General features: G+C 45.1%; 1 protein-coding gene across 5 annotated transcripts; it reads right to left on the bottom strand.

Moving 5' to 3' along the window:
- Positions 1–25277, bottom strand: LOC147455260 (uncharacterized). Of its 5 annotated transcripts, XM_086514084.1 has the most exons (4): positions 24991–25277; positions 24714–24860; positions 23755–24627; positions 1–1348 (listed from the first exon to the last, which is right to left on the bottom strand). In XM_086514084.1, exons 2-4 carry the CDS (start codon positions 24768–24770, stop codon positions 698–700), a joined length of 1581 nt encoding a protein of 526 aa, XP_086370210.1. In that variant the 5' UTR covers positions 24771–24860; positions 24991–25277; the 3' UTR covers positions 1–697. The 5 variants fall into 5 exon arrangements, with proteins under 5 accessions (XP_086370210.1, XP_086370209.1, XP_086370207.1 ...); XM_086514083.1 differs by having other exon boundaries at positions 24714–25277; XM_086514081.1 differs by having other exon boundaries at positions 2–1348; positions 23755–24860.
- Positions 25278–25569: the final 292 nt, after the last annotated feature.

Here is a 25569-nt window from a genome sequence, read left to right as displayed (position 1 = left end):
TTCAAGTACATGCTTTATTAAGTGTTGTATTGGTGCTGCCAGAGTCAGTTGCTATAGCAATGTTTCTACATAAGTATGGCCCTAAATTTAGGGAAATTTTCATTTCTGAGAACCCTCTCATCTCATTTTAATCACTTCTCTTCTATCCAGGAGCCCAGGCTTCTGCATTTTGGTGGACCAATGTACTCGCAGTCTGTAAGAGAGAGAGAGAGAGAGAGAGAGAGACGACGACGATGACGACGAAGTGTGTGGTTCGGAGCTCTATTTGATATAGCAAAGAAATTGACCATTGGCGTCCAATAAATCTTGAATTGCTTAAACATGACTCAAGTGATTGAAGCTTTGCATAATGCTACAACCTATTCGGACACAGAGTCACAGAGTACAATGATGCACTAGCCTAGATTCAGTATAGATCCATGACTTGCTCTGAAGTGAACAAGCGATGTTGAACTAGAAGCATTGCATCTACCAGACTTTATTTGCAGTTCGCAAGGGAATACAAAATCACAATAAATTAACAGGGTCGTGTTTGAATGACCCTCAGACAAAGACAGGCTCTTACGCAGAAAAAGAGGCAAAGGGCGCTATCTGTTTCAGGGCTCGAGGCCGTCACTTTTTGCTGCAGCAAAGACACGCCGGCAGCTCCTCAATCCCCCTTGATAAAATGAAAGAAAGTCGATCATATTCACAGCAGTCAAGAAGAAACAGCTGCCCTCTTCGACGGTTTCCTTGCACGCTTTGCAGCAGTGAGCTCAGTAAAATGGGTAGAGAACTGTCCATTGCCTAACATATCTTCTCTCCCACTTATTCCTGCTGCTTTGCCAACTTCAAACCTGTCAACAAAGGGCCTCATGGAGCTTTCTGAATTATTAAGAAACCATGGCCAAGGAGTCGAACTTCTCTCACCATTCGGCTTGCTTGTATTAGGGTCAGCAAATCGGAGATTTCCCGACGTTGGTCGCGGAATGTTTGCCAAGCTTTCATAGACAAGCCAATTTGAAGGTTGGCCAGGTCGATATGGTACAAACATGTTATTAACAACTCCCATTTGTCCTGCACCAGGTGAAATGGCAGCCATTGAAGCGGCAATATTGCCGGTTGTATTCTCATGCGCAACTTGTTGAGGTAAATCGGTAGATCTCTCTCCAAATACTTCTCTTTTGTTTGGACTTGAAGTCTCAGGGATGTCACTAGTCTCAGTTGTAGGTGAAATCTCTGCACCTGACTTTTTGGCAGGCCGCGGCTTGGTTTTGCGCTTATACCTGCCAAGCTTGCCAGTCTCCAAAAGAGAGAAAACTTCCTTCTGCGATCGACAACGGCGATTTGAAACGGGATCAAAGTAATACTGCAACCCAACATAAAACAGATACTCAAAAGATTATACTAGATTGAGTACTCAAGGATGAGCCAAATCTGACAAGGCATGCGCACAGACAAAAATATCAAAAGCACATAAAGTTTTTGTTTTATACATTCCAGGGACCAGTATTGATATGAATTATCACCACTGACAATCAAGGGACCTTTCTCTCTCATGCCTAGCATGACCACATGATACCATCTGACCTAACACAAACCTCTTGTATCATTCTGCACACATAATAGAGTCTACTCCCACAAAATGATTGTCAAAGTTAGGCACTCTTTCCTACGAATTTTCTCTTTTCTCATACATGCAAAAAGATCCTGCCATTATTTATGAGAAAAATGAGTACGCTAGCCTTGAGCCCAAAGAAAGTACAACGGAAGTGATAGGTCCTGACACAAGAACACGCTCAACGTATACTGTAATGTGGAGCAGAGTGAGAGAGGAAAGATAATGATACTGTGAGTGAAGGTTCTGTGAGTGAAAGAGAGAAAGAGGACTAACACCAAATGGGGTCCCAACCCCCCTTCAAGGGCCACCCTCTCTATTGCTAGAAAGGTATTTGCTTTAGATTGCACAAATGTTGATACAATGGTCCTAGATGCTAAGATGCTGATGGGATCTTGGGGTATACTTGGATCTACGACGAGGCTAAGGGCTGGAAACTGAAAACGCTAGGGCTGATCTGGCTTGGAACTGCAATTTGACAAAGAGGCTAGTGTTGAAATCTGAAATGCTGGGCTGATTCTGCTGCTAACATTGGCGTGGGCTGATGGTTGAAAAACGCCGAAGATGCTTGTGCTGCCATTACTTGTATTTGCAGGTACTGGATGTCTGAAGAGGTGACCCCTACGGTCTCCTATATAGGTGCAAAAGTCTGGGAGTGTCAGATTGAGCACCCACGACTTTATAAAATGATGCTAATATGTCACTTATTAATAAGTTGATGAACTACTGGATCAATTACGGCTCGCTGCTGCTGTTGCTTGCCATCACCATCGCCGTCCAGCTCCCCCCCCCCCCCCGGGCCTTAGTTTTGCCTCGCCTACATTCAACCTGCCTGTTTTCCTCCTTGCCCTTGTCAATAGGCAGCTTCGGCCCTACTTGGCTTTGCTGGCTTTGGCCTACGGCTGTTGTTTCTTCACCGACATCGTCCCTCTCTTCTCTTCTTCAACAACAGACACAGAATGGCGGCTCCTGCTCCACCTCAAAAGGAACTCGACGAAAGCCCCCTCGCTCGACACCACGGAGTTGACCATCCGACTTGCTCTTTCGCCGAGCAAGCGAGAGAGCTTAGAGGCAGAGGTGGCACGCCTCCAAGCCACCTCTGACAATCTGCAGCAAAGTGACCAGGTTGCTCGCATATAAAGCATTTATTCTCAACCATCAAGACCTTCTTTTCCTCGAGCGACTTACCCACAAAAGGCTTCCTTTTCTGTTTCTTTGCCTGCGCTCCAGAAGTCCCGATTGAGTCCTTGTCCTTGTTGACCTTTTCTGACCCCTGTGACGCTTCAGCAGCCGTTTTCACAAAGGGCTTCTTTGCTGAATTTTTCTTTTGCTGCCCTCTTTCACGTTGCCTGGAAACCCATTGTCCTCTCCCTTCAACAAGGCAAGACCAATGTTGGCAACTTCCATAAGCTAAGTGAGGGTAGACAGAAAGAACAGTAATCTCGAAGCCCTTTAGGTAGCCCACAACAATACTTCTCAATCTGCTCTATTAGTGGCACAAACCTGTAGGAGGTTACTGAGAGCAACGCTTTGCAAAACCTCCAACTGTACTCATGTAGGCTCTTGCAAGTAGCCGCAATGAGTTGGTGCCAATCTGTCATGATATCGGCTTCAAATTCATCTGACAGCCACGCAGATGCAAATATTTGCTTGAAGTATACCCATGTGGGGGTGCCTGCCCTTGCATCAACAATGTCGTCCACCATGTAAGCGCATTGTCTTTCAAGAAAGTGGCAGCTTTCCTGACCTTAAAGGCCTCTGTAAAATTCCCTCCTGCATAAGCTGTATCAAACTGCTGGAGGAAAGTAAGAGCCTTTGCCTTATCCTCAAAGCCGCTGAAAGTGCTAAACTTTACAGCTGCACCACCTCGCCGCACTTAATAAGTTGGTGGATACTAGGAAACTAACTCAAATGAGGCACACTGCCAAGGTGGAGTCACTCAGACAAAATCACATGAGACTGGGCTACATTGCATTTTTAGATGTGGTCCCATTGGTGAAACATGGTCAAATGACCAGTGAGAGTCCAATGGAAGCATCTCCTAAAATTTAGGAAATTGCTATTTTGGGCCATGAAATTTGTTCGCGTCATTAGCTCCAGAATGACAAAGAGGAACATTTTATTACTCTTCTGCAAAATCAACCGATGCACCTGATGAGAGATTTTTAGACCAGAAGGTCCAAAGCGGGGAATTAATGCATGAGTGCCACTTGGCAAATTTTTGGGCATTTTCCAACTTAAGAGAGAGAGAAGCGTTAAAATAAAACATGGGCTGCATTTTTCAGCCGCATGGTGGATTGTTGCAGGTACCAAAGCTATTGTGTGCAAGATTTCCCTCTCATCTACAGTCTAGTGCAAGAAGTGATGTCCATTGTCCTGCACACTCTACACTGCTCTCTCTCTCTCTCTCCCCTCCGTGCAGTAATGTGATGCTCCAGAAGAGGGCTCTTTATTTGACCTATGTACAATTGTGTGGTCTTATGCTTCTCTGCCTAGGCAAGAGCCTCTTTGAGCAGGAACAGGAGTAGCTAACTGCTACTCCAAAAGCACGCACCGGTGAGGGTGATAAGCTCACCTTACAGGTGCATTTTCAGCGCTGGTTATGCATTGTTTTTTGCTTGTTTTGCAGCCGTATGGATGCCAGTAGCATTGGGAACAGTGCCCCACTGTTAGAGGATAGTTTTGGGACTGTTTAGGGCTGAAAACAGGGTAAAAACCAGTAAATACAGCTAGCTGTAATTGCTGTTTTTGGGCTGAAAACAGAGGATTTGAGTCTTTGGAAGCGAGTTCCAGCAGGGGGATTTGTTCAAGGCGAGTTTTGGGGCTGTTATGCTGCCGAAATTTTGCCAGAACAGGTGTAATCTAGTTGGATACAGGTGAAGATCCCCGGGACTCTAGTTTTGTAACTTTATCCTCTAAAGGAATAAAGAAATACCAAAAGGGGCGCCAGTTTTTGGGGCCTACACATTGTCGACATTTGCTTGGAGCGTTCTAGCTTCCAAGCCGTGTGTGCTTTTAAGTGTTAATTCCCTTTACAGGTTCCTTCTGCAAGGTTTCTCTGTGTGTTCAAGCTTAAAGTAAAGTTTCGGGAGAAAGCCAAAGTCTACCGGCCTACGGGCCGGTTTCAGTGTCCCCAAACTGTCATTAGGAATTGTCTGCGACATGGGCACTATAGTAGGGATCATCAGCATTCCTTGGCCATTTACATTTTGCGTCATAAGCGCCGTATCTGGCACCTGTCCAGAAAAACCAGCCATGCCAAAATTGCCCTGTGGCACCCCAAACTCGCCCTGATTGCTCTCAAAGCCTTGTTGCATGCTGATATTACCATACAGGGGGTTTGGCATCATGCGTTGCATGCTCCCAAACATACTTTGGAACACAGATCCACCCCCGAAATACCCAAGATGTCCGTGGGTGGTGGAAAAACCTGATGCATTGCCTCGAAACTGGTTCCCTATCCATTTAATGCAACATGTGGACTCTGAAAGGTGGTGGGTTGAACTGGCAAAACCTGTGGAATTGGCGTCCTAACCACTTGTTCATGGACGAAAAGAACCTGCCTTGGAGCCGCTGAGTCCGCAACGTGCAAGTGCTCCCTCTCCTGCTGGGACACAAGAAGTACCTGGGCTTTAGCCTCATCGGGCTCTACTGGCTATATGAGTTGCCTTGTCTGCCATGGCAATGTTGGAGCTTGGAAAAACTCCATAAACCTTGGCTTCTACACCAAACGAGAAAACACATTCATAGTGGTAACCAATTGAGTCCTGAACGCATCATCTTGAAGTTGCCCAGTCATAAGGCCCTGCACTGGTGGAGCATTCACATCAACAAGAGGTATAGACAGACGTGGCCGTGAACTCTCGCCAACCTCAAACACTGTAGGAATTGTCTGCATGTCCTGTGAAGAGGAACCCTCTTCCATGATGCCTTTCCCTTTGTCAGCCATAGTGTAATCCCGCGTTCTTGTACTCTGTGTCTTCGCCACAAACCAACCGAGGCTCACTTTGTTACGTGCAGTGGAATGAATGTTGTATTTTCTCAAGATTAGTGATCTTTATTGCTCAAGGTTCCTTTTAGTTCTTAGGGAAGGAGAGAGCCTTCCGTCTTTGGAGAGTGCTATAATCACAAACAAAGTGAGTGGATATTGTGCGTGCAAGTGAATGAGACTAAGAGAAGGAGAGAGAAGAGATACGACACCGAGAGGTTTGTAAAACCCTCCTCCGAAGGCCCCACTCTCGTCGGCGAGAGTGGTCTACTTTGATTGCACAAAGGAGTACAATGCGAATGCAATGGACTGATGCAATTTGGACTATGCCACGGTGATGACGACGACGACTTACGGCTGAAATCTGAGATCTTCTATTGGCTGAATTTCGTGACTGTTTTGGCTGCGTTCTTATGGCTAAAAATGGGTGAACATCTGCAACCAATCTGGGGTTGATCTGCTACTTGGCTAAAGGCTGGGAACCTGCGTTTCTTCAATGCTGAATTTGCTGATCAAAAACGCTGGCCTGGCAGCAAATCCTAGCGTTAGTAGTTGGCTGCAAAAACGCTGAGAAGTGCAGGCTTTCCAAGGCTGAAAAACGCTGCTGGCGTTAGTGTTTTTGCTGAGTCTAAATCGCTATGGGCTGGGTCTACTGCTGATGGTGAAAAACGCCAGGCAAGAGGACTTGTAGGCAATGGCTTGCTTGGAAGATACGCCAAAGGGAAGGAGTGGATGGCGAGGCTAAGTGCTGGGGGGGGGGGGGGGGGGGGGGGGTACTGCTGAGAAGTTGCCTGTTGAGCGAGAAGCTCCTGCAGCCTCTTCTGCCAATTACTACTAACTTGGGTTTTCTTATATATTAACTTAGCAAAATTGCCCTACCTACTTTTGTTGGAAAGTCACTTAAAAATAATAAGTGAAAATACCAATAAATAGGAAAATAGGCTAAATGCACTGGAAAATTCCCCTAACTGATGCTAATGGATTCTGATGGGAATTCCGATGATCATGATGTGTGCAACCGGAGGATATGCATCTATGCTAAGTGACTGGGCATGCACGGTCTACGAATAGACACACAAAAGTGCCAGATCACTGCTAATTTAAACTGACTGGACTGACTGAACCCTGTTGTGGTGTAGCTTGTCCACAGACACATAGGGTTGGGATGTGTCACGCGACACACTTCTTGAGGAAAAAGTGATTCTGTCCCGACAACGGAACCATGAAACCGTCCCGTAGGGCGGTAGACGTAGGCTTTCACCCGAAACTTTACTTTAGACTTTAGGGCACAGAGAAACTTTGCAAATAAAAACCTCTAACGGGAATTGATACTTCAAACACACACAACTTGGAAGCTAGATCAATTTTGTCAAGGCAATTTGCTACCCTATGTCCCTGAACACCACACTTGAAGCACCTTCCCTCTTTGCTCCATTGCTTTCTCTGTTCTTCACTAACTTTGAAAGTCAAGTTAGTTTGGTTAAGTTTTCGTTTGTAGTTCCCCTTGGAGAAGTTCTTGTTAAACTTTCCAGAACTTTCTTCATCAGAGAAAGTCATCCTGTCTTTTAGAATAGAGAACCATTTGCTGTGTGTCGCATCATCTCTTGAATGCTTCGACTTTTATGCTTCAAGCAGTAATGATTAAGCTCCGTAGGAAATCCACAACAATACTTTTCAATCTGTTCTGCAAGCGGAACTTGTCTAAAACATGCCACTGGACAGTACACTTCCCAGTATCTTTGATTGTACTGGACGAGTGAATCTCTCTTCTTCAATTTGAGATGATTCCAAATCTTGAGGATATCAGCTTCAAATTTTGCACTCACCCATAACGAAGTAAAAAGCCGTTTGAATCCCAACCATGTTCCTAATGCCTCGTGCTGAGTAAGCGAAGTGTTCCACCATGTCAAAGCAATTCCCTTGAGAAAGGATGCTGCATTTTTTTATCTTGGATACCTCTGTGAAGTGCCCTCCTGAAAATGAAGTACCCACTTGAAAAAGCTGCATCAAACTGTTGAATAAAGGTAAGTGCTTTTTTCTCATCTTGTTTGCCATCAAAGATGGAAAACTTCACACTTTGGCCTCCTTCCTTGTAGTCTTTCAAAGGCAACTCACTCGACTCAATCCATCAAAAGGAATTGTACGACATAGAGTATATTTCTAAATCCAAGTGCCTCATCTCCCATATGCATAGCAAAATGATCACTTGCTTCGTCTTCGAGATTTCCATAATGGGCATCATAGAAACCTCGCCTTTCCTGAGACGAACACAAATCATTAGTTGCTTCAAGGAAAACAGATTGTCTCCCCATATATCTGTCTGACCCCATCTTGAGTCGGGCCTTCTATCTTTGACGTTCTACTGCAGTCAATCTTTCTTGAGTCTCCCTTGCCAAAAGTTGTGGATTGTCTGCCTTCCACTGCTTTACTGCCGTATCAAGATCCTTTCCTAGAATGAACTTTGAAAGCTTTGGATCCTTAAGTGGCAACAAATAATTGTTGCATGAGTTGCATGGTTTCTGTTTTAGCTACTTCTTCATCATCTGCCTCAGAGATACATCCTCTACAAGATCCTTCTCTTTGATGTCGTTCTCGAGCTCTACTTCTTCATTATTGTTCTCCTCTTCACTTTCGTGAGAGTTAAGACTCTGAAACCATCGTGCTCTGCTATTGTGGGAAGGATCGAATTGTTCGTAGAAGAACAATGAACTCAGCTCTGATACCACTAAAACCTTTATGTACGTTAAGCATAGAGGGTGAATCACAATAGCAAACATTTCTATTTGAAAACAGAGAGAGAGAGAGAGAGAGAGAGAGAGAGAGAGAGAGAGAGAGAGAAAGAGAGACCAAACATGAGACACAGGAAGGCGGAATTCCTTCCCTAGAAGCGTTGGCCCTCAAGACGAGCGCCCCCGAAGGGTATTTCTTTTGTATTGCAAAAGATGGCCAATACAAGAAGTTGTCACAAGTGCTCAAAGCCTTCTTGATCTTCATAAGACTCCAGCCTTTGTCGTCTTCAAGAAATGCTCAAAAAGAGAGATCGCCCAAAAACTGATGATTCCCAGAAATGCCCTCAAGAGGTCTTTATATAGGTAAAAGCCTAGCCTTTTGGGTGCCCTTGACCCTTGGCTTTTCAATTGTCTGACCTTAGGCTTTTCATTTGTCCGACCTTTGGCTTTTCATTTGTCCAATCTCTTGGCTTATAAAAGAAGGGCACCTCACTTTCTAGGGTTGATTAGTGTTATGCGCCTCACTTTTAGGGTTGATTTGTGACAGGTAGATCTGGGGCTAAATTGTGCTCCCGATGTGAGCAATGAGGGGCTAAAAATGCAGAGCTTGACAACACCAATGGTGGACAGCAATGGAAGCACTCGATGACAGCGAGTGAATGGCCAAGGAAAGGCTCGATGGGTTGCCGAAGTACAAAACCGCAACTAAGATGGCTAGCGATTGCAGATCCGAGACGATCCGGCAAGGGAAGGGCTGAAATCAGAGAACACTAGGGGCTGATTTGCAAGAATGGCAGTGATAGGGCTAAAATCTGCAAAATGTTGACTGTAGGTAGCAAAAACGCCAACACTAGGCTGAATCTGCAAAACGCTGATGGTTTTGCTAACGCTGGTGCTTCTTGCAATTGACACTCTTTGCAACTTGTCCAATCGATGGGCTGCCTGGCTCCCTTTATAGGCTAGGATTTTCACGTGCACATCTAACTGTCACGAGGACGTGGCAACTACTAACCTTAGTTGTTGGTTTCTTGCCAATGATTTTCCTTTAATTTTGAGACTCTCTTTTTGAAGTTGCAAATGGCTGGACATTGTATGGCCAATGTGAAACAGTAGTTTCACCAGCAGGCGGGAAGTTGGTCGGCACTGGAATTCCAGTAGTAAAAGGGTGTCTAGGCTCAGTTCAAAGTCATCTAGGTCCCCTCGCCGCACTTAATAAGTTGGTGGATACTAGATAATTAACTCTATAGAGGCACAGTGACAAGGTGGGGTCACCTAGAGAAAATCACATGAGAACAAGGCTACATTGCATTTTTAGATGTGGTCCCAGTGGTGAAAGATGGTCAAATGACCAGTGAGAGTCCAATGGAAGCATCTCCTAAAATATAGGGAACTGCTATTTTGGGCCACGAAAACTGTTCGCATCATTAGCTTCAGAATGACAAGGGGAACATTTTATTACTCTGCCGCTAAGTCAATTGAGCAACCGGTTGAGATATTTTCAGACCAGAAGGTCCAGAGCGGGGAATTAATGCATGAGTGCCACTAGGCACATTTTTGGGCATTTTCCAACTTAAGAGAGAGAGAGAGAGAGAGAGAGAGAGAGAGAGAGAGAGAGAGAGAGAGAGAGAAGCGTTAAAATAAAACGTGGGTTGCATTTTTTGCCATATGGTGGATTGTTGCAGATACCAAAGCTATTGTGTGCAAGCTTTCTCTCTCATGTACAGTGTAGTGCAAGAAGTAATGTCCTACACACTTCACACTGCTCTCTCTCCCCCCTACGTGCAGTAATGTGATGCCCCACAAGAGGGCTCTTCATTTGACCTATGTACAGTTGTGTGGTCTTATGCTTTTGTGCCGAGGCAAAAGCCTCTTTGAGCAGGAACAGGAGTAGCTAACTACTACTCCAAAAGCAGGCACCGGTGAGGGTGATAATCTCACCTTACAGGTGCATTTTCAGCACTGGTTATGCGCTGTTTTTGGACTGTTTTGCAGCCGTATGGATGCCATAAGCATTGGGAACATTGCCCCACTGTTAGAGGACAGTTCCGAGACTGTTTAGGGCTGAAAACAGGGTAAAAACCAGTAAATACAGCGAGCTGTAATTGCTGTTTTTCGGCTGAAAACAGAAAGTTTACATCTTTGGAAGCGAGTTCCAGCAGGGCGAGTTTTGGGGCCGTTATGTTGCCAAAATTTTGAGAGAACATGTGTGATCTAGTTGGATTCAGGTGAAGATCCCCAGGACTCTAGTTTTGTAACTTTACCCTCTAAAGGAATAAAGAAATTCCGAAAGGGGTGCAAGTTTTTGGGGCCTACAGGTTGTCGGCGTCTACTCGGAGCATTCTAGCTTCCAAGTCGTGTGTGTTTGAAGCATCGATTCCCGTTACAGGGTTTTATTTGCAAAGTTTCTTTGTGTCCTAAAGTCTTAAGTAAAGTTTCGGGTGAAAGCCAAAGTCTACCGCCCTACGGGGTGGTTTCACTTACCCTATGTGCATGTGGACAAGTTGTTCCTACTTCTAGGGTTTAGGTAGCCTAAGAAGTGTTATGGCACCCTTATAAGCTTGTACGCAGGCCGTGCATGTCCAGGCACTTAAGAGTAGCTGCATACTCTCTGATTGCACAACCCATAGCATGAGCATGTACCACCGCATGACCCAATTTCCCAAAGTGCATGTGAACCAACCCTGGCATGCATTTTTATTAAAAGTGATTCTTCATATTGCAAATCGTGGAAATTCAACCAGGCTGCTCAACCTACCCTCTTGCACCTATATAAGGAAACAGGGGGGCGCTCAGTAGAGGCAAAAAAAGCAGAGGAAACTCAAGGAGGTTCAGCAACCCGCGTCACCTCAGGCTTTCCAACGTTTCTTCTCAACAAGGACCAGCGTTTTGCATCAGCAACACCTGCGTTTTCAGCCAGTAGACCAGCGTTTTCATGATCAGCCCTTAGCCTCGCGAGAACCCGCAGTATCCATTGCATATCCTCGCTGTCAAGACCCTAGCACCCATCTCTGCCTGGCGTTTTCAGTTTCCAGCAGCATCAGCTAGCGCTTTTGCATTTCAGCCCTAGGCAGCTAGCGTTTTTGCATTCTCAGCCTCGCTTGCACCGGCGGTTGCAGATCAGCCCTGTAGAACCGCCACAGTAGCAGATCCACAACAAAAGTACCTAGCATTTTCAGATTTCAGCCTTGACAACGTCGTCGTCTTCGTCGACATCATCGTCGTCGTCGTCAAGTACCATAGCATCTAGAAGCGTTGTACCAAACTTTGTGCAATCTAAAGCAAATACCTCTCTAACAATAGAGAGGTGGGCCCTTGGAGGGGGTTTGGGACCCCATCTGGTGTCGTCTCTCTCTCTCTCTCTCTCTCTCTCTCTCTCTCTCTCTCTCTCTCTCTCTATTTTCATTCCACTCTCTTTGTTTTGGTCATTGCACATTCTCTCATCAAGTCAAAGAAGGCTCTCCCTTCCCGTCAGTAACAGGACCCTTGAGCACCCATTGATCACTCATCTTGAGCCATACACCATCATTCCCTTCCGCTGCACAATACGTTGGTATTAGAGCTCTTTGGCAGTGTTCGATATCATCAATCAAGGAAAGAACCACAAGACATTTTTTTTGCTTGTTGTGGTCGCATATAACCCAAGACAACTTGGGCATGTCGAGCCCTAATCTATGTTTTTGAAGAGTGGCAGGTAACCCAAGAAAGAAGGGCTTGTCCAGCCTCCCCTCGTTCCTCTTTTCCACTCATTAAGAGCGGACCTTGCACTTAGCGACAAGCCAATCGACTTGAGGTGGGAAAAAGCAACCTTGGTGTGGGCGCAAGGCCACCATGGGATGCACCCGTAGAAGGAGTTGAGCTTCGGTAAGAGCAAAGCCTTCTTAAACACAGGTTGCAAGCCAAGAACCTCGAGTACTCAAGAACCGCAAGAACCCCGAGTACTCAATAACCCTGAGTACTCAAGAATCCCAAGTACCCAAGAACTCAAGAACCCCCAAGTACCCAAGAACTCAGTGCATGGTCATCACCTGAAGTAGAATGGATACTTTGCGTGAAGGTCATGAGAGTGGAGTTGAAGAAGAGGATGTTTCTACACAAGGAGGATTGTTCCCCAATCCTCCCGATTGCACCAAACCCTATGAGGCTTTGGTCAAGTCGATGATGGAGATGATGCTACAACAAGAGGTGCAACGCGCCACCATGGATCGCGACCGAGAAGCACGAAAGGCAGCTATGGAGCTTGGAGCGCGAGCAAGCACGCAAAGCTCAACGCATAGCGGCTGAAGAAAGAAGGGCAGCTATGGAGCTTGAGCGTGAGCAAGCGCGCGAAGCTCAATGCATAGCGGCCAAAGAAAAGAGAGCGGCTATGGAGTTAGAGCAAGAGGCACACGCCGCAGAGAGAGCAACGCATGCAGGAGTTAGTCCTACAAGTACTCTCCTCGAAGACCGAGCCACTCAAGGAGGGTCGGCGAGTCATCAGGTAGCACACATAGAGACGAAGGTTCCAACAATCCAGTCACTGAGAAGTTGACATTTAGTCGCGAGAACCCGCAAAATCCATTGCAGATCCTCGCCGTCACAACGTCACCATGTAACGTGTTTCGATAGGTCAGGACAGGTGAAACGTTTCGGGCCTTGAAACGTTTCGCTCACCAAGTGAAACACAAGCCGTTTCACTAACAATAAGTTACCATGGTTTTAGTTTCAAAGTCGCTAAACGTACGTTTCGATCTCACGTTTCATTGTGCTCTCATTTTGGACTGAAACGTTTGGTGGTAAAACGCCGCGTTCCAGGGTGAAACGTTTCGGCCTTGAAACATTTCGCAATTACGCTACGCCGTCAAGACCCTAGCACCCATCTCTGCCTGGTGTTTTCAATTTCCAGCAGACATCAGCCAGCATTTTTGCGTTTCATCCCTAGACAGCTAGCGTTTTTGCATTCTCAGTCTCGCTTGCATCGACGGTTGCAGATCAGCCCTGTAGAACCGCCACAGTAGCACATCCACATCATAAATACCTAGCATTTTCAAATTTCAGCCTTGACAACGTTGTCGTCGTTGTCGTTGTCGTCGTCGTCGTCGACATCATCCTCGTCATCGTTATCCTCAACATCACCGTCGTCGTCGACATCGTCGTCATCCAAAACCACAGCATCTAGAAGCATTGTACCAGATTTTGTGCAATCTAAAGCAAATACCTCTCTAGCAATAGAGAGGGGGGCCCTTGTGTTTGGGACCCCATCTGGTGTCGTCTCTCTTCTCTCTCTCTATAGCACTCTCACTCACAATTTGCATTCCACTCTCTTTGTTTTGGTCATTGCACATTCTCTCGTTAAGTCAGAGAAGGCTCTCCCTTCCCGTTAGTAAAAGGAATATACTCAGATGAATCCACGATAAGCCTAGATTCATCAGTGCAAGACATAGACCTATGGTAGTCACCCACAAGACAATATAACCATGAGCTCCATCATACATAGTATTGACTAAATACCACAACATCCCCACTAACGTCGTCAATGCCCAATAGTGGGTGTAGAACTAGGAACTAGTAAAAGGAACTGTAAGGTGCAGCGGAATGAATGTTGTTCTTTCTCAAGATGAGTGATCCATATTTTGCTCAAGGTTCCTTTTTAGTTCTTATGGAAGGGAGAGCCTTCCGTTTCTTATGGAGAGTGCTGTGATCACGAACAAAGTGAGTGGATATTGTGCGTGCAAGTATATGAGACTGAGAGAAAGAGAGAAGAGAGATATGACACCAGAGACGTCGTAAAACGCTCCTCCGAAGGCCCCACTCTCGTCGGCAAGAGTGGTCTACTTATTGATTGCACAAAGGTGTACAATGATGATGCATGGACTGATGCAACTCGTGACTATGTCGGTGACGACGATGATGACTTTAGGGCTGAAATCTGCCAAAACTTAGGGGCTGTTTTGTGCGACTGAAAACGCAGGTTTGGCTGCGTTTTTAGGGCTGGAAATGACTGCTGTCCTTGACTCCGAAAACGCTGGTTTGATGCGGCGACTGAAGGCTGAAAACGCTGCCCAATTGCAGGTCTATGGCTGCGTTTTGTATGCTGAAAACGCTGGCTGAAAAAGCTGATATCTGCAGCCCTTTATTGCTGAAAACGCTGGCTGAAAAAGCTGATACCTGCAGCCCTTTACTGCTGAAAACGCTAGCTTGCTGCAGTCTTTTGAGGGCGATCCCAAAACGCTAGGGTTGGAGGCTGTCAACGAGGTGTTGCTTGTGGAAACGCCAAGCTGCAAGGGGAGATGGCGCCAACCAAAAACGCTGGCTGAATGGGGATGGGCTCGCCAAGGAGTGCTTGGAGAGGGTCTTGCTGAAAGAGGGGGAGTACCTGCTGCCTAGGGGCCTGTTGTGCTCCTTGCTCATCTGCCCAAGAGTGCTAACTTGGGTTTGCTTATATATTAACTTACCCAATTTGCCCTACTCAGTTCCCAACAAAAGTCACTTAATAAATAAGTGAAAAATGTCAAAAATAGGGAAATTAGGCTAAAGTCACTCGAAAAATCCCCAAATTGACTCTGATGGAATCTTCTGTAAATGCTTATGCTTATGCGGTGTGCAACCAGGGGATATGCATCTATACCAAGTGACTGGGCATGCACGGTCTACGAATAGACTCACAAAAGTGCCAGATCACTTCTAATTTAGACTGACTGGACTGACGAGAACCCCGCTATGGTGTAGCTTGTCCACGAACACACAGGGTTGAATGTGTCACGTGACATCCCCTCCTTTCTAAAGTGAGGTACTGGTACCGAGCTGCATGGCTTCCTTGTAGTCTACCAACAACTCTGGATAATCCTTGAAGAACTCTTCGTCTACCCACACCGCTTTATGGGTTCCTCGATCTTTGAACTTCAAAAAATATTGTCGTACTTGTTTCTTCGAACCATGGCGAAACCGATGCAACAAGACTTGCTCCGGCTCCATGACTTCAGCTTCATCGATGATCTCCAATTCTTCTTCTTCCGAAATGCCCTTTGGAGGTGTTCCCTGAAACACTTTCAACCAAGAAACATGGAAAACGTTGTGCATTGACCATGAGTTAGGCAACTGCAATTTCATTGAAACCTCATTTATCTTTTTAATGACTGGAAATGGACCATACATACGAAAAGACAACTTAGGACATTTCTTTCCAACTTGCTTAAGACGTTGCTTCATAATTCTTAAATACACCCAATCTCCTTCCTTGATCGAAACATCCTGACGATGCTTATTAGCCTGCCGTGAATAAGATTCCTCAGCCTTGCTTAGCCGAAGCTTCACACTCTCAGAAATCTCATCCAATGACTGACTTTCAGCATTGGCATCAGGCATTTGACTTACCGAGCAAGTCAAAAGTGACTGGAACGGACGGCCAAAAGCTGCCTCATACGGAGTTCGACCAATAGCAGAAGAAAAAGAGTCATTCAAAATTGCCTGAACCAATGGGAGATAGAGCTCCCACTGAGACTGCTGATCATGAACATAAGATTTTAACACATCAAAAGCCAACTGATTATAAATTTCTGTTTGACCATCTGACTGTGGATAAAAAGCCTATGAAAAATTCAACTTTGTATCAAAATTTTCAAAGAGTGCGCGCCAAAAATTGGACGTGAACTTAACATCCCTATCTGAAACAATCGACTTTGGCAAACCACAGAGAGGGTACCAATGCTTAATGAACAATCGTGCTACATCTTGTGCAGTAACTGTGGCTTTACAAGGAATCAGCATGCAAAATTTGCTGAAACGATCAACAATTGTCAAACATTGAGTGTTCCTTGAATGCAAACTTGGTGGTAGGTTAGTCACAAAATCCATAGAAATATCATGAAAAGGTCCATCGGGAATAGGCAGCGGAAGCAAGAGGCCTTGCTGCTTACCCTGAGGAGCTTTTACTTTTTGACAGATAGTGTACTGTGTGACATAACGAAACACATCTTTTCGCATTTTAAGCCAATAAAAAAATCGTTCAATTTTTTCCAATGTGGTGTTCATTCCCCTGTGCCCACCCGTGAGAGAATCATGTGCATCATGCAATATGGTTGGCCTGAGAGAGGGCAACACACATAAACACTGACGAAAAAATAACAATCCATCGCGAACAAGATAGTTGTTGGGCCCTTGGAAAGCAAGAGCCTGCAACCAATACTTACCAAACTCGGAGTCCGCATATTGATTCTTCATGCTGTCAAAAGACTCACCCTGTACAGAAAATGTGGTTCTTGACTCAAGAGCCAAAATCTGTCCTTTGCGACTCAACGCATTTGCAACAGGGTTAGCTTTTTCAGGCACATACTCAATCAAACCTCCAAATTGCTCAAAAAATTGTGACCATCGCGCTTTGCAATCGCTCCAATGTGCACTAAGCGTAGACTGGAGCCACTTGAGGGCTTGATGATCTGTGCGCACTGTAAACTCTCTACCATACAGAAAATGCTTCCAATGCTTAAGAGAGTGAATGATAGACAAAAGTTCTTTATCATAAACTAAATAATTCTTTTCTGCACTATTGAGCTTCCGGCTAAGGAAAGCTACAGGACGACCATGCTGCTGGAGCACAGCGCCTATGGCGGCATTGCTCGCATCCGTCCATACCTCAAAGGGATCATCCCAAGAGGCAAGGATAAGACACGGTGCTTCTGTCACCGCAACCTTGAGAGCTGCGAAAGCCTCAATGGCTGCCTTGGGCAAGTCTACGCGTTGACAGCGAGTCTTTACCCCTTTCAAAACATCAGTCATAGGTGCAGCAATGCGTGCAAAATTCTCTATGTGCGAACTATATGCTTGACATAAACCAAGAAAAGAACGCAAATCATATGCAGTTTTGGGCTAATCCCAATTACGAACCTGTTCCACCTTCGCGGGATCTAGCTCGACGCCTTCAGCAGAAATGATATAACCCAAATAAGTGACTTCAGTAAGAAAAAATTCAGACTTCTTAGCTGCAATGTACAACTGACACTCATCCAAACGAGTTAGTACCCTTTCAACATCTCTTTCATGTTGTTCCCACAATGCAGAAAAAATGAGAATCATCTAAAAAGATGCACACATACACCGACCATATCGCCGAAACGACCTACCATGAGACGATTGAACGTACCCACGGCACCTGTCAATCCAAAAGGCATAACAATATACTCCCGCTTGGTGCGAAAAGCGGTCTTGAAAATGTCGCCGTTGAATACCCATACCTGATGGTATCCACTTTTGAGATCGACCTTGCTGAAAACCTTTGCCCCATTGAGCCTATCAAGGATATACTCAATGCGAGGCATCGGAAACTTGTTCTTGACGGTCACCTTGTTTAATGCCCTGTAATCAACACACAAACGAGACAAACCATCCTTCTTGCGAACAAATAAAATAGGGGTAGCAAAAGGACTTACACTAGGACGTATGAATCCTCTAGCCACCAACTCCGTGAGTTGTCGCTCTAACTCTTCCTCCTATGTCTTGTTCAAACGGTAGGGAGCCTTACTGACAGGCTGTGCTCCCTCCATAAGCTCGATGCGATGGTCCTCCGACCGCTCAGGTGGGAGACGAGGTGGAAGATCATCCTACAAAAAGAGATGTTTAAACTTCGTAAACAACTCTGAATACTTAGCTGGAGCCTGAATGCTCTGGGAAACTGGAGCAGCATAGATGAATGCCGCTTGTGCTCCTCGTCGTAATTCACGCTTTACCTGCACATGAGAGATGAGAGGCAAAGAATGCAAGCCCTCCTCAACACGAATGATGAGGGGAGAATCAGTATTGGCATGTAAAGTGAGAGTGTTAGCCCTAAAATCAATGCGAGCGTTGAGTTCACGAAACCATTTAATGCCCAAAATCATATCACATCCTGAGAGAGGAGACACAAGAAATTTCCTACGAAAAGAAGCTTGTTGAACGGTAAACATCACATCAAGGCACTCCTTCGTGATGAGAGAGTCCATACCAAGAGCGAAGCCAGAAACCTCGAGAGGAGATTTCTGACTAACCTCTAGGCGGGCTCTTTCAACAAGAGGGGGACTAATCACATCATGCATACTGTCTAGATCAAACAATATGATAAAACGCTGCCCCTGTACATGACCATAACACTTCAAGAGAGACTCATCAATGTGTGTCAGAGTCGGGAGAAGATGCAGGTTGGTTTGTGATAGTGCTTGTGGTTACTGTGGGTGCCTTTGGTTCTTTAGGTGGGACTGTCTTAGGACAGGCCTTCTTAATGTGACCCTTGACGTGACATTGAAAACATCTACCTTCTTTAGCATAAATCACTTGTTCTTCAGCCGTGATGTATCCTCCTATCATTCCTTGTGAAGCTTTTTCATCAAGGGTTAGCTTAGGTTTTGCAGGTGCTTTAGCTTTACCCTTAGATTCATTGTTAGAGTTCTTTTCCGAGGAATTAGAGCAAGAAGGGCTAGAGGAATTACCATTCTTACCGTTCTTACCATTCTGTGTGTTCTGAGAATTCTGAGAGGTCCCTTGAGAAGACTTGTTCTCCTTAGGCTTTCCCTTGTTGTGCTTCATCTCTTAGGAGAGAGCGATCGCTACCGCCTTGTTGAGATCCGCGGGGTCGAAGACTTCGACATCAAACTTGATGTATTCGTCTAACCCAAAGAGGAAAGCCTCTTTGCGCTCATCATCCGATTTGCGCAATTGAGTTCCTAGCTGTAAAACACGGTTAGAAAAAGACATGACTGGTATACCATGTTGCTTGAGATTGCGCCAATCCTCTTTCAATCATGCGAGATACTGAGGTGGCATAAACCGCGCCTTAAGCTTGTTTTGGAAATCAGCCCAACTAAAAGAGAGAGACGTGAATTCATCGGCTTCCTCTAGGTGCGCGGCTAGCTGTGCCTCTTGCCATGCGTGGTACCAATTGATAGCATCACCGGCAAGGTACCTAGCTGCCGTCAAAACTTTGCTATTTCCTGTTTTCTTAGTTGTCGCAAAATAAGCATTAAATTGATGCAACCAAGAATGAATAACCGTAGCATCCATCTTACCATTATACTTACTGAAAGTCAACTTTTCGGTGACTGGGTTGTTGGAATCCGCATCGTGGCTTGCACCACTTGAGGAACTCCCACGATCTTTGGGTGGTTCAGTCTTCGAGGCTAGCACTTGTCGAAGCAATTCTTGAGTGCGTAGCTCCCTTTGAGCTTCACGCTCGGCCTCTCTTTCTGCTTTTCGTTCATTTCGTTCATCGCGCTCGCGTTCGAAAGCAGGGCGATTGGTTTCTTGTTGTGCCAACGCAACTCGATTTGCTTCTTGTTGTTGTATTGTATTTCTTTCATTGCGTTCCAAAGTAATGCGAGTCGCTTCTTGTTGTTGTAGTGCGTTTCTTTCATTGCGTTCCATCGTAATGCGAGTCGCTTCTTGTTGTGTCAGCATCATGTCCATCATTTACTTGACCATCATCTCCATAGGAGTTAGTACAACTCGTGGCGTAGATGGCGAAGGGGGAGGGTTGGAAAAATCTCCTAGTGGGGAGAATCCTTCGTCGCCTCTCTCATGCTTATCACCTGTATGCGAAGTATCCATTCCGCTTCGGGTGACGACCATGCACTAGGATCTTTGGTTCTTAAGTTCACAAGGAACTTGGTTCTTGAGGGTCTTGAGGTTCTTGAGGTTTTCTTTTGCTTGCAAATCGCGTTTGAGAAGGATCTTCTCTTCACCCGAGTTCTACTCTTTTCCACGGACGCACCCCTCAGCGGCCTTGCGCTCACACCAAGGTTGCTTTTTCCCACCTCACATCGATTGGCCGGCCGCTAAGTGCACGGTTCGCTCTCAATGAGTGAAAAGAAACACAAGGGGAGGCTGGACAAGCCCTTCTTTCTTGGGATTCCTGTCACTCTTCAACAAAACACCATTAGGAATCGACACGCCCAAGCGAACTTGGGTTCGTGCGACCGCAACAAGCAAAAAAATTCTTGTGGTTCTTGTGGTTCTTTCCTTGAATAATACAGAACACTGCCAAAGCTCTGATACCAATGTAAGGTGCAGCGGAATGAATGTTGTTCTTTCTCAAGATGAGTGATCCATATTTTGCTCAAGGTTCCTTTTTAGTTCTTATGGAAGGGAGAGCCTTCCGTTTCTTATGGAGAGTGCTGTGATCACGAACAAAGTGAGTGGATATTGTGCGTGCAAGTGTATGAGACTGAGAGAAAGAGATAAGAGAGATACGACACCAAAGACGTTGTAAAACCTCCTCCGAAGGCCCACTCTCGTCGGCGAGAGTGGTCTACTTATTGATTGCACAAAGGTGTACAATGATGATGCATGGACTGATGCAACTCGTGACTATGTCGGTGACGACGATGATGACTTTAGGGCTGAAATCTGCCAAAACTTAGGGGCTGTTTTGTGCGACTGAAAACGCAGGTTTGGCTGCGTTTATAGGGTTGGAAATGACTGCTGTCCTTCACTCCGAAAACGCTGGTTTGATGCGGCGACTGAAGGCTGAAAACGCTGCCCAATTGCAGATCTATGGCTGCGTTTTGTATGCTGAAAACGCTGGCTGAAAATGCTGATATCTGCAGCCCTTTATTGCTGAAAACGCTAGCTTGCTGCAGTCCTTTGAGGGTGATCCCAAAACGCTAGGGTTGGAGGCTGTCGAGACGAGGTGTTGCTTGTGGAAACGCCAAGCTGCAAGGGGAGATGGCGCCAACCTAAAACGCTGGCTGAATGGGGATGGGCTCGCCAAGGAGTGCTTGGAGAGGGTCTTGCTGAGAGAGGGGGAGTACCTGCTGCTTGGGGGCCTGTTGTGCTCCTTGCTCATCTGCGCAAGAGTGCTAACTTGGGTTTGCTTATATATTAACTTACCCAATTTGCCCTACTTAGTTCCCAACAAAAGTCACTTAATACATAAGTGAAAAATGTCAAAAATAGGGAAATTAGGCTAAAGTCACTCGAAAAATCCCCAAACTGAATCTGATGGAATCTTATGTAAATGCTTATGCTTATGCGGTGTGCAACCAGGGGATATGCATCTATACCAAGTGACTAGGCATGCACGGTCTACGAATAGACTCACAAAAGTGCCAGATCACTTCTAATCTAGACTGACTGGACTGACGGGAACCCTGCTATGGTGTAGCTTCTCCACGGACACATAGGGTTGGATGTGTCACGTGAGAGGAACCTTGAGCACCCACTGATCACTCATCTTAAGCGACGAGCAATACACCATCATTCACTTCCATGCACATTACAAGGATCGGGGTTTATAAGTCAACTAAGGCTCAGGTAGGCAAAACCTCCATCAAATTCCTACAAATAAATCATAAAAATGATTTATTAATAAAATCACCCTAATTGCATGATGTGAAAGTCTCGCTTGCCATGTTACCCTTGTAAAGTGAGTGGAAGAGAACCAATGAGTGGTACCACTTTCTGAGTTTGCCATGTGGCTAACTTGGCCTCTAGTTCTCCAACAAATTGGTCATACTCAAAGCATAGTAACAAGGTATGGCCGTTTTTAGGTCTCCGTTCCGCGTTCCCAATCTAAGTTCCCGTTCCGTGTTTCAAACGTGAGTACTCGTAACAGGAATGGCATTCTGGAGCAGTTGTCGTTCTGTGTTTCCCATTCCTGGTAACTGTGACTCAAAGTCCACTTGTTTGAGGACTAAGGATGGATAAAATTTTCGATGGCTCTTGGGTCAAAAAAGATAAGTGTTTTGAAGCCCTTGATTTGTCCATATGCTTTGCACAATTCTTTAGTACCATCTAGAGAGATGTCATAAATGTCGAGAACGAGTTCCACCGCAATTTTAGCTTTCTTAGCAGAAAATTGCTCTGTAGGTTAGTCCCCTTTTGTAGGACAGTTATAATAGTTGTATCCTATCTGGAAACATTCAAAGAATCCACCTTCTTGCAATAGAGTTTCTCGTTGGCGAGATGTCAAACAAGGCTTTTGAGTTAAAGTGTCGCAAGAATCCCGAGAACTTATTCATGGTGATCAAGGATTCTGAGTGTTTGTCAATTAATTATCCATGACAAATGCTAATCTTCCTTTCATAAGTTTGTAACCAGCCACACCATGGTCCATAAGTTCTTGCATTGTGGAAACTTGCTTATATAAACAATATTCCTATAAAGGTGATGGTAGTCCAATGGTATAGCGCTCGCATTGGTCCTCCAAGGTGACCAGCTTGAAGAAAGACACGGGCAGGTACACATCAAGGTACCTTTGGTTGTAGTCTTCCATGGTCACGTTACCCCAATCTACCAGAAGTTGTACTTCAAATTGGGATGTCATGTGGCTCCAAGCAAAAATATTCTTGAAAGCTTACCAAGTCCTCCGAGCATGCGGCTTGATAGCTATAGAACTCCACCACTACATAGCTTCATCTTTCGAAAAACCCGCGGCTTGAGAGATTTTTGCTTCTTCCATGTAGTTCCCCAAAGGTGCATAGATGTTGTCAAACTACTGCAAGAACTGTAAGGCTTTCTTCCTATCTTTCACGCCTCGAAAGGTGAAAACCCCCATCCTTGAAGTCGTTTGGGTTGATGCTGTGCAATATGGCTAGTAGGGGTAGGCATACGGATTCCAACCATTATAACCGGGGTAGGTGGTGGCGACAGCGATGGCAGAGGCGCCCAGTTTTTCATGTTAGTAGGCTTAAGAAAGACTCGGGGATTCCCATAATTTGGTCCCAAAAGTTTAAGTATGAAGTTATACAATTAGGACACATCTCTTCACATGCAAGGCCCATGAGAAAGTTCATGTGATGGTACTTGCATGGGCAACGCACTCAGGAGATTAGGCTTTGGCAGATAGGTCACCAGCTGGCTCTATTGGCTCATTTACTTCAACGTTTGTTAGTTAAATCTTTTGTATTTCCTATACTAAACATTTGGATCGTATGACGATAATATAATCTTATGGTCTCGATAGGTCTTTTAGGCCTTTTGCAGACATCAAATAAACATTTCATTTCATTATTTTTCTTCTCTAAGTAGCTGATATCGAAGACTCCTTAGGAGCCTCCTTTCTCTAACCTCGACGTCTGGACTCTGCCTACTACTACTGGAGCACTAACCCGACGAGTACATCCAACCGCTAGTGCCTTGCTCTACCACAAACAAAGCAGTGTCCTACAAGTCCAATGAAGAAAACCCTCTACCAAGTGTGAGAAATTGAGGAGCGAGTCCTTCATGAGAGAGATGAAGGATAACTATGAGTGTCAATTTTTTTTATCTCAACTAATTGTTATTCAAATAAGTTCTTTAACACAAATCAGATTCTCAAACAAAAGTTTAAGCAGACGAGGATTTCCAGCATCCTCAAGAACAAGCCTCTTAGGAGGAATCAAAGTCACCACCCATCGCATTAGTGTGGAGTCAAATTAAATCTTCTGTCACCATTCTCACAAAGGAAATTACAACACGAATAGATGGTCCAAGTCTCAAATGCTTAAGGGCAAACAACTCACTTTATCCCTCGAACCAGCACTACCGCCTGTGCTCCTTGTCTTAAGTTCTGTTATCCAGCCTTTGGGAAGCCAATCAGGGGACTCAACCACCTCTACATTGTAATGAAAACGTCTTATTGTTAGCTCTTGACTGATTACAGGAGTTGTAGATGCTTTCTTTTTGGACTTTCTCTTCCTTTGACTGGCCTTGGAACCTCCAATTTCTGCACTCAGAACAATATTGTTCTCACCACCTTGCGTATCATCCCTGGACGCTTCATCCAAGGTAAGGTTTCCATGAACAGCACTGCTGTAGTCTGACTGCTCCATGTCCATTTGCGCATGATGATCATTCTCTGCACAATCCTGTGAGCCAATAAATCTTTGAAGCCGAGAATCTTGGTCATCTATACTAACCTGGCTTCCCATTACTTCATTGAAGGCTTGCAAAGAAAAAGAAGGTGCATCTGCTTTGCTTTGAGTACCTTGAAATTGAACCTTTCTGCCTTTTCTGACCTGATTTCCTTGCACTCTTTGTGATCTGCCATTGCGACTATGTGCAGACCCTTGCAACGCTTCGGCATTAGGTAAATCTAGCACGCCCATTACAGAAAAATCACGATCCACATCAGGCCCAAAATCAAGTTGATCCATGGCCTGAACATTTGAACCCAGAGGCTGAGGCAACGCTTCAACCTCCGAACCATCCCTTATCAGGGATGTCTTGCCTTCAATCAGCGACCCGTATCGATTAGACCAGACGTCAATGGTCTTTTTCATATCCTCCAAAAAAACACTGAGCACATTTCCAATATCCATTTCAGTGCTGCCCACATTTAAATTCACCTTTCCTGTGACTACATGCTTGCTAGCCACCTGAGAAGGATTTGTTTCCTGTGAAAAAACCCAGTTTTGCACTTGAGCTGCTTTGACTCCACCATCAACTAGAACATTTTCAGTAGGCTGTTTCAAACCCTTACTTGGGGTAGCAAGGATGCCAAAATCATATGAGCTTTCAACATTATCTGTGTTTCCATGGTTCAAGGTATGCCCTGCATAAAGCCGCTCCACTGTCCTTTTCATGTTCTGCAAGAACTCTCTCAAAGCTTCCAGGGTGTTCTGGCTGCCTGCAAAGTCGGGGTTTGTCATAGCCATGGGAAAATATCCAATCTGTTGTGCAAAGGGAGGTGCTGAAATGCGAAGACTTTTATTGCAAATACTGAGCTAATGTGGTCTTAAGAACTCCAAGAATATCACCTGTTGATACCAGATGATAGCCATTTTCTGTGCAAACTTACAAGCGTCTCCAAAAATCACAATGGCCTAGCACTAGGAATCTGGTCTCCGTAAAGGGTGGCACAGTTATGGGATAGACGCAGAAGGAGATGTCTGCTATAACTTCTTGCTTTCGTAGAGACCTGACCTGCTGCTTTAGGGTCTTCAAAGAGAACTGCTGGCTTGGCGCCGATCTTGACGATACGAGCTCCCCTAGGTGCCAGTTTTGATCTCGACAAAGTGGCCTAGTCCTAAACACAAACTTAAGAAGTAGGCTTGATTGGCCCCTTGCCCCCATTCAAATTTTATGATGTATCCAAAACTTTTCTTGTAAAAGCTTCTTTCTTTTATACATTTTTCGTCACTTTTATGAAAACTCACTAATCATCAATGCTTGAAACAGCATAAAGTCATAGGTTTATAAAACCTTTCATTTTGAAAGTTTACAAGGTCGCAACCATGGATGTCAAGGAGCTTATGTATAACTCTATCAATAGGCTGCATGAACTTGGTTAGCGTCCGCATTTTTAAGTGATGGAGTAGAATGTAATATGCAAATGT

The sequence above is a fragment of the Adiantum capillus-veneris genome, chromosome 6 (assembly GCF_014529385.1).
Source record: "Adiantum capillus-veneris isolate H3 chromosome 6, ASM1452938v2, whole genome shotgun sequence".
Classification (NCBI taxonomy): Eukaryota; Viridiplantae; Streptophyta; class Polypodiopsida; order Polypodiales; family Pteridaceae; genus Adiantum; species Adiantum capillus-veneris.
Note: the sequence above shows the minus strand (reverse complement) of the source record. Positions and strands in the feature narration are given on the sequence as shown.

What these genes read in the sequence shown, in the direction of transcription:
- LOC147455260 (XM_086514080.1), bottom strand. Translation starts at nt 24,888, where the DNA reads ATGGCTATGACAAACCCCGACTTTGCAGGCAGCCAGAACACCCTGGAA. An exon ending in GTGCTGGTTCGAGGGATAAA is followed by an intron (nt 1,349 to 23,754) that starts GTGAGTTGTTTG and finishes GTTGGGTTGCAG; the next exon opens with TATTACTTTGATCCCGTTTC.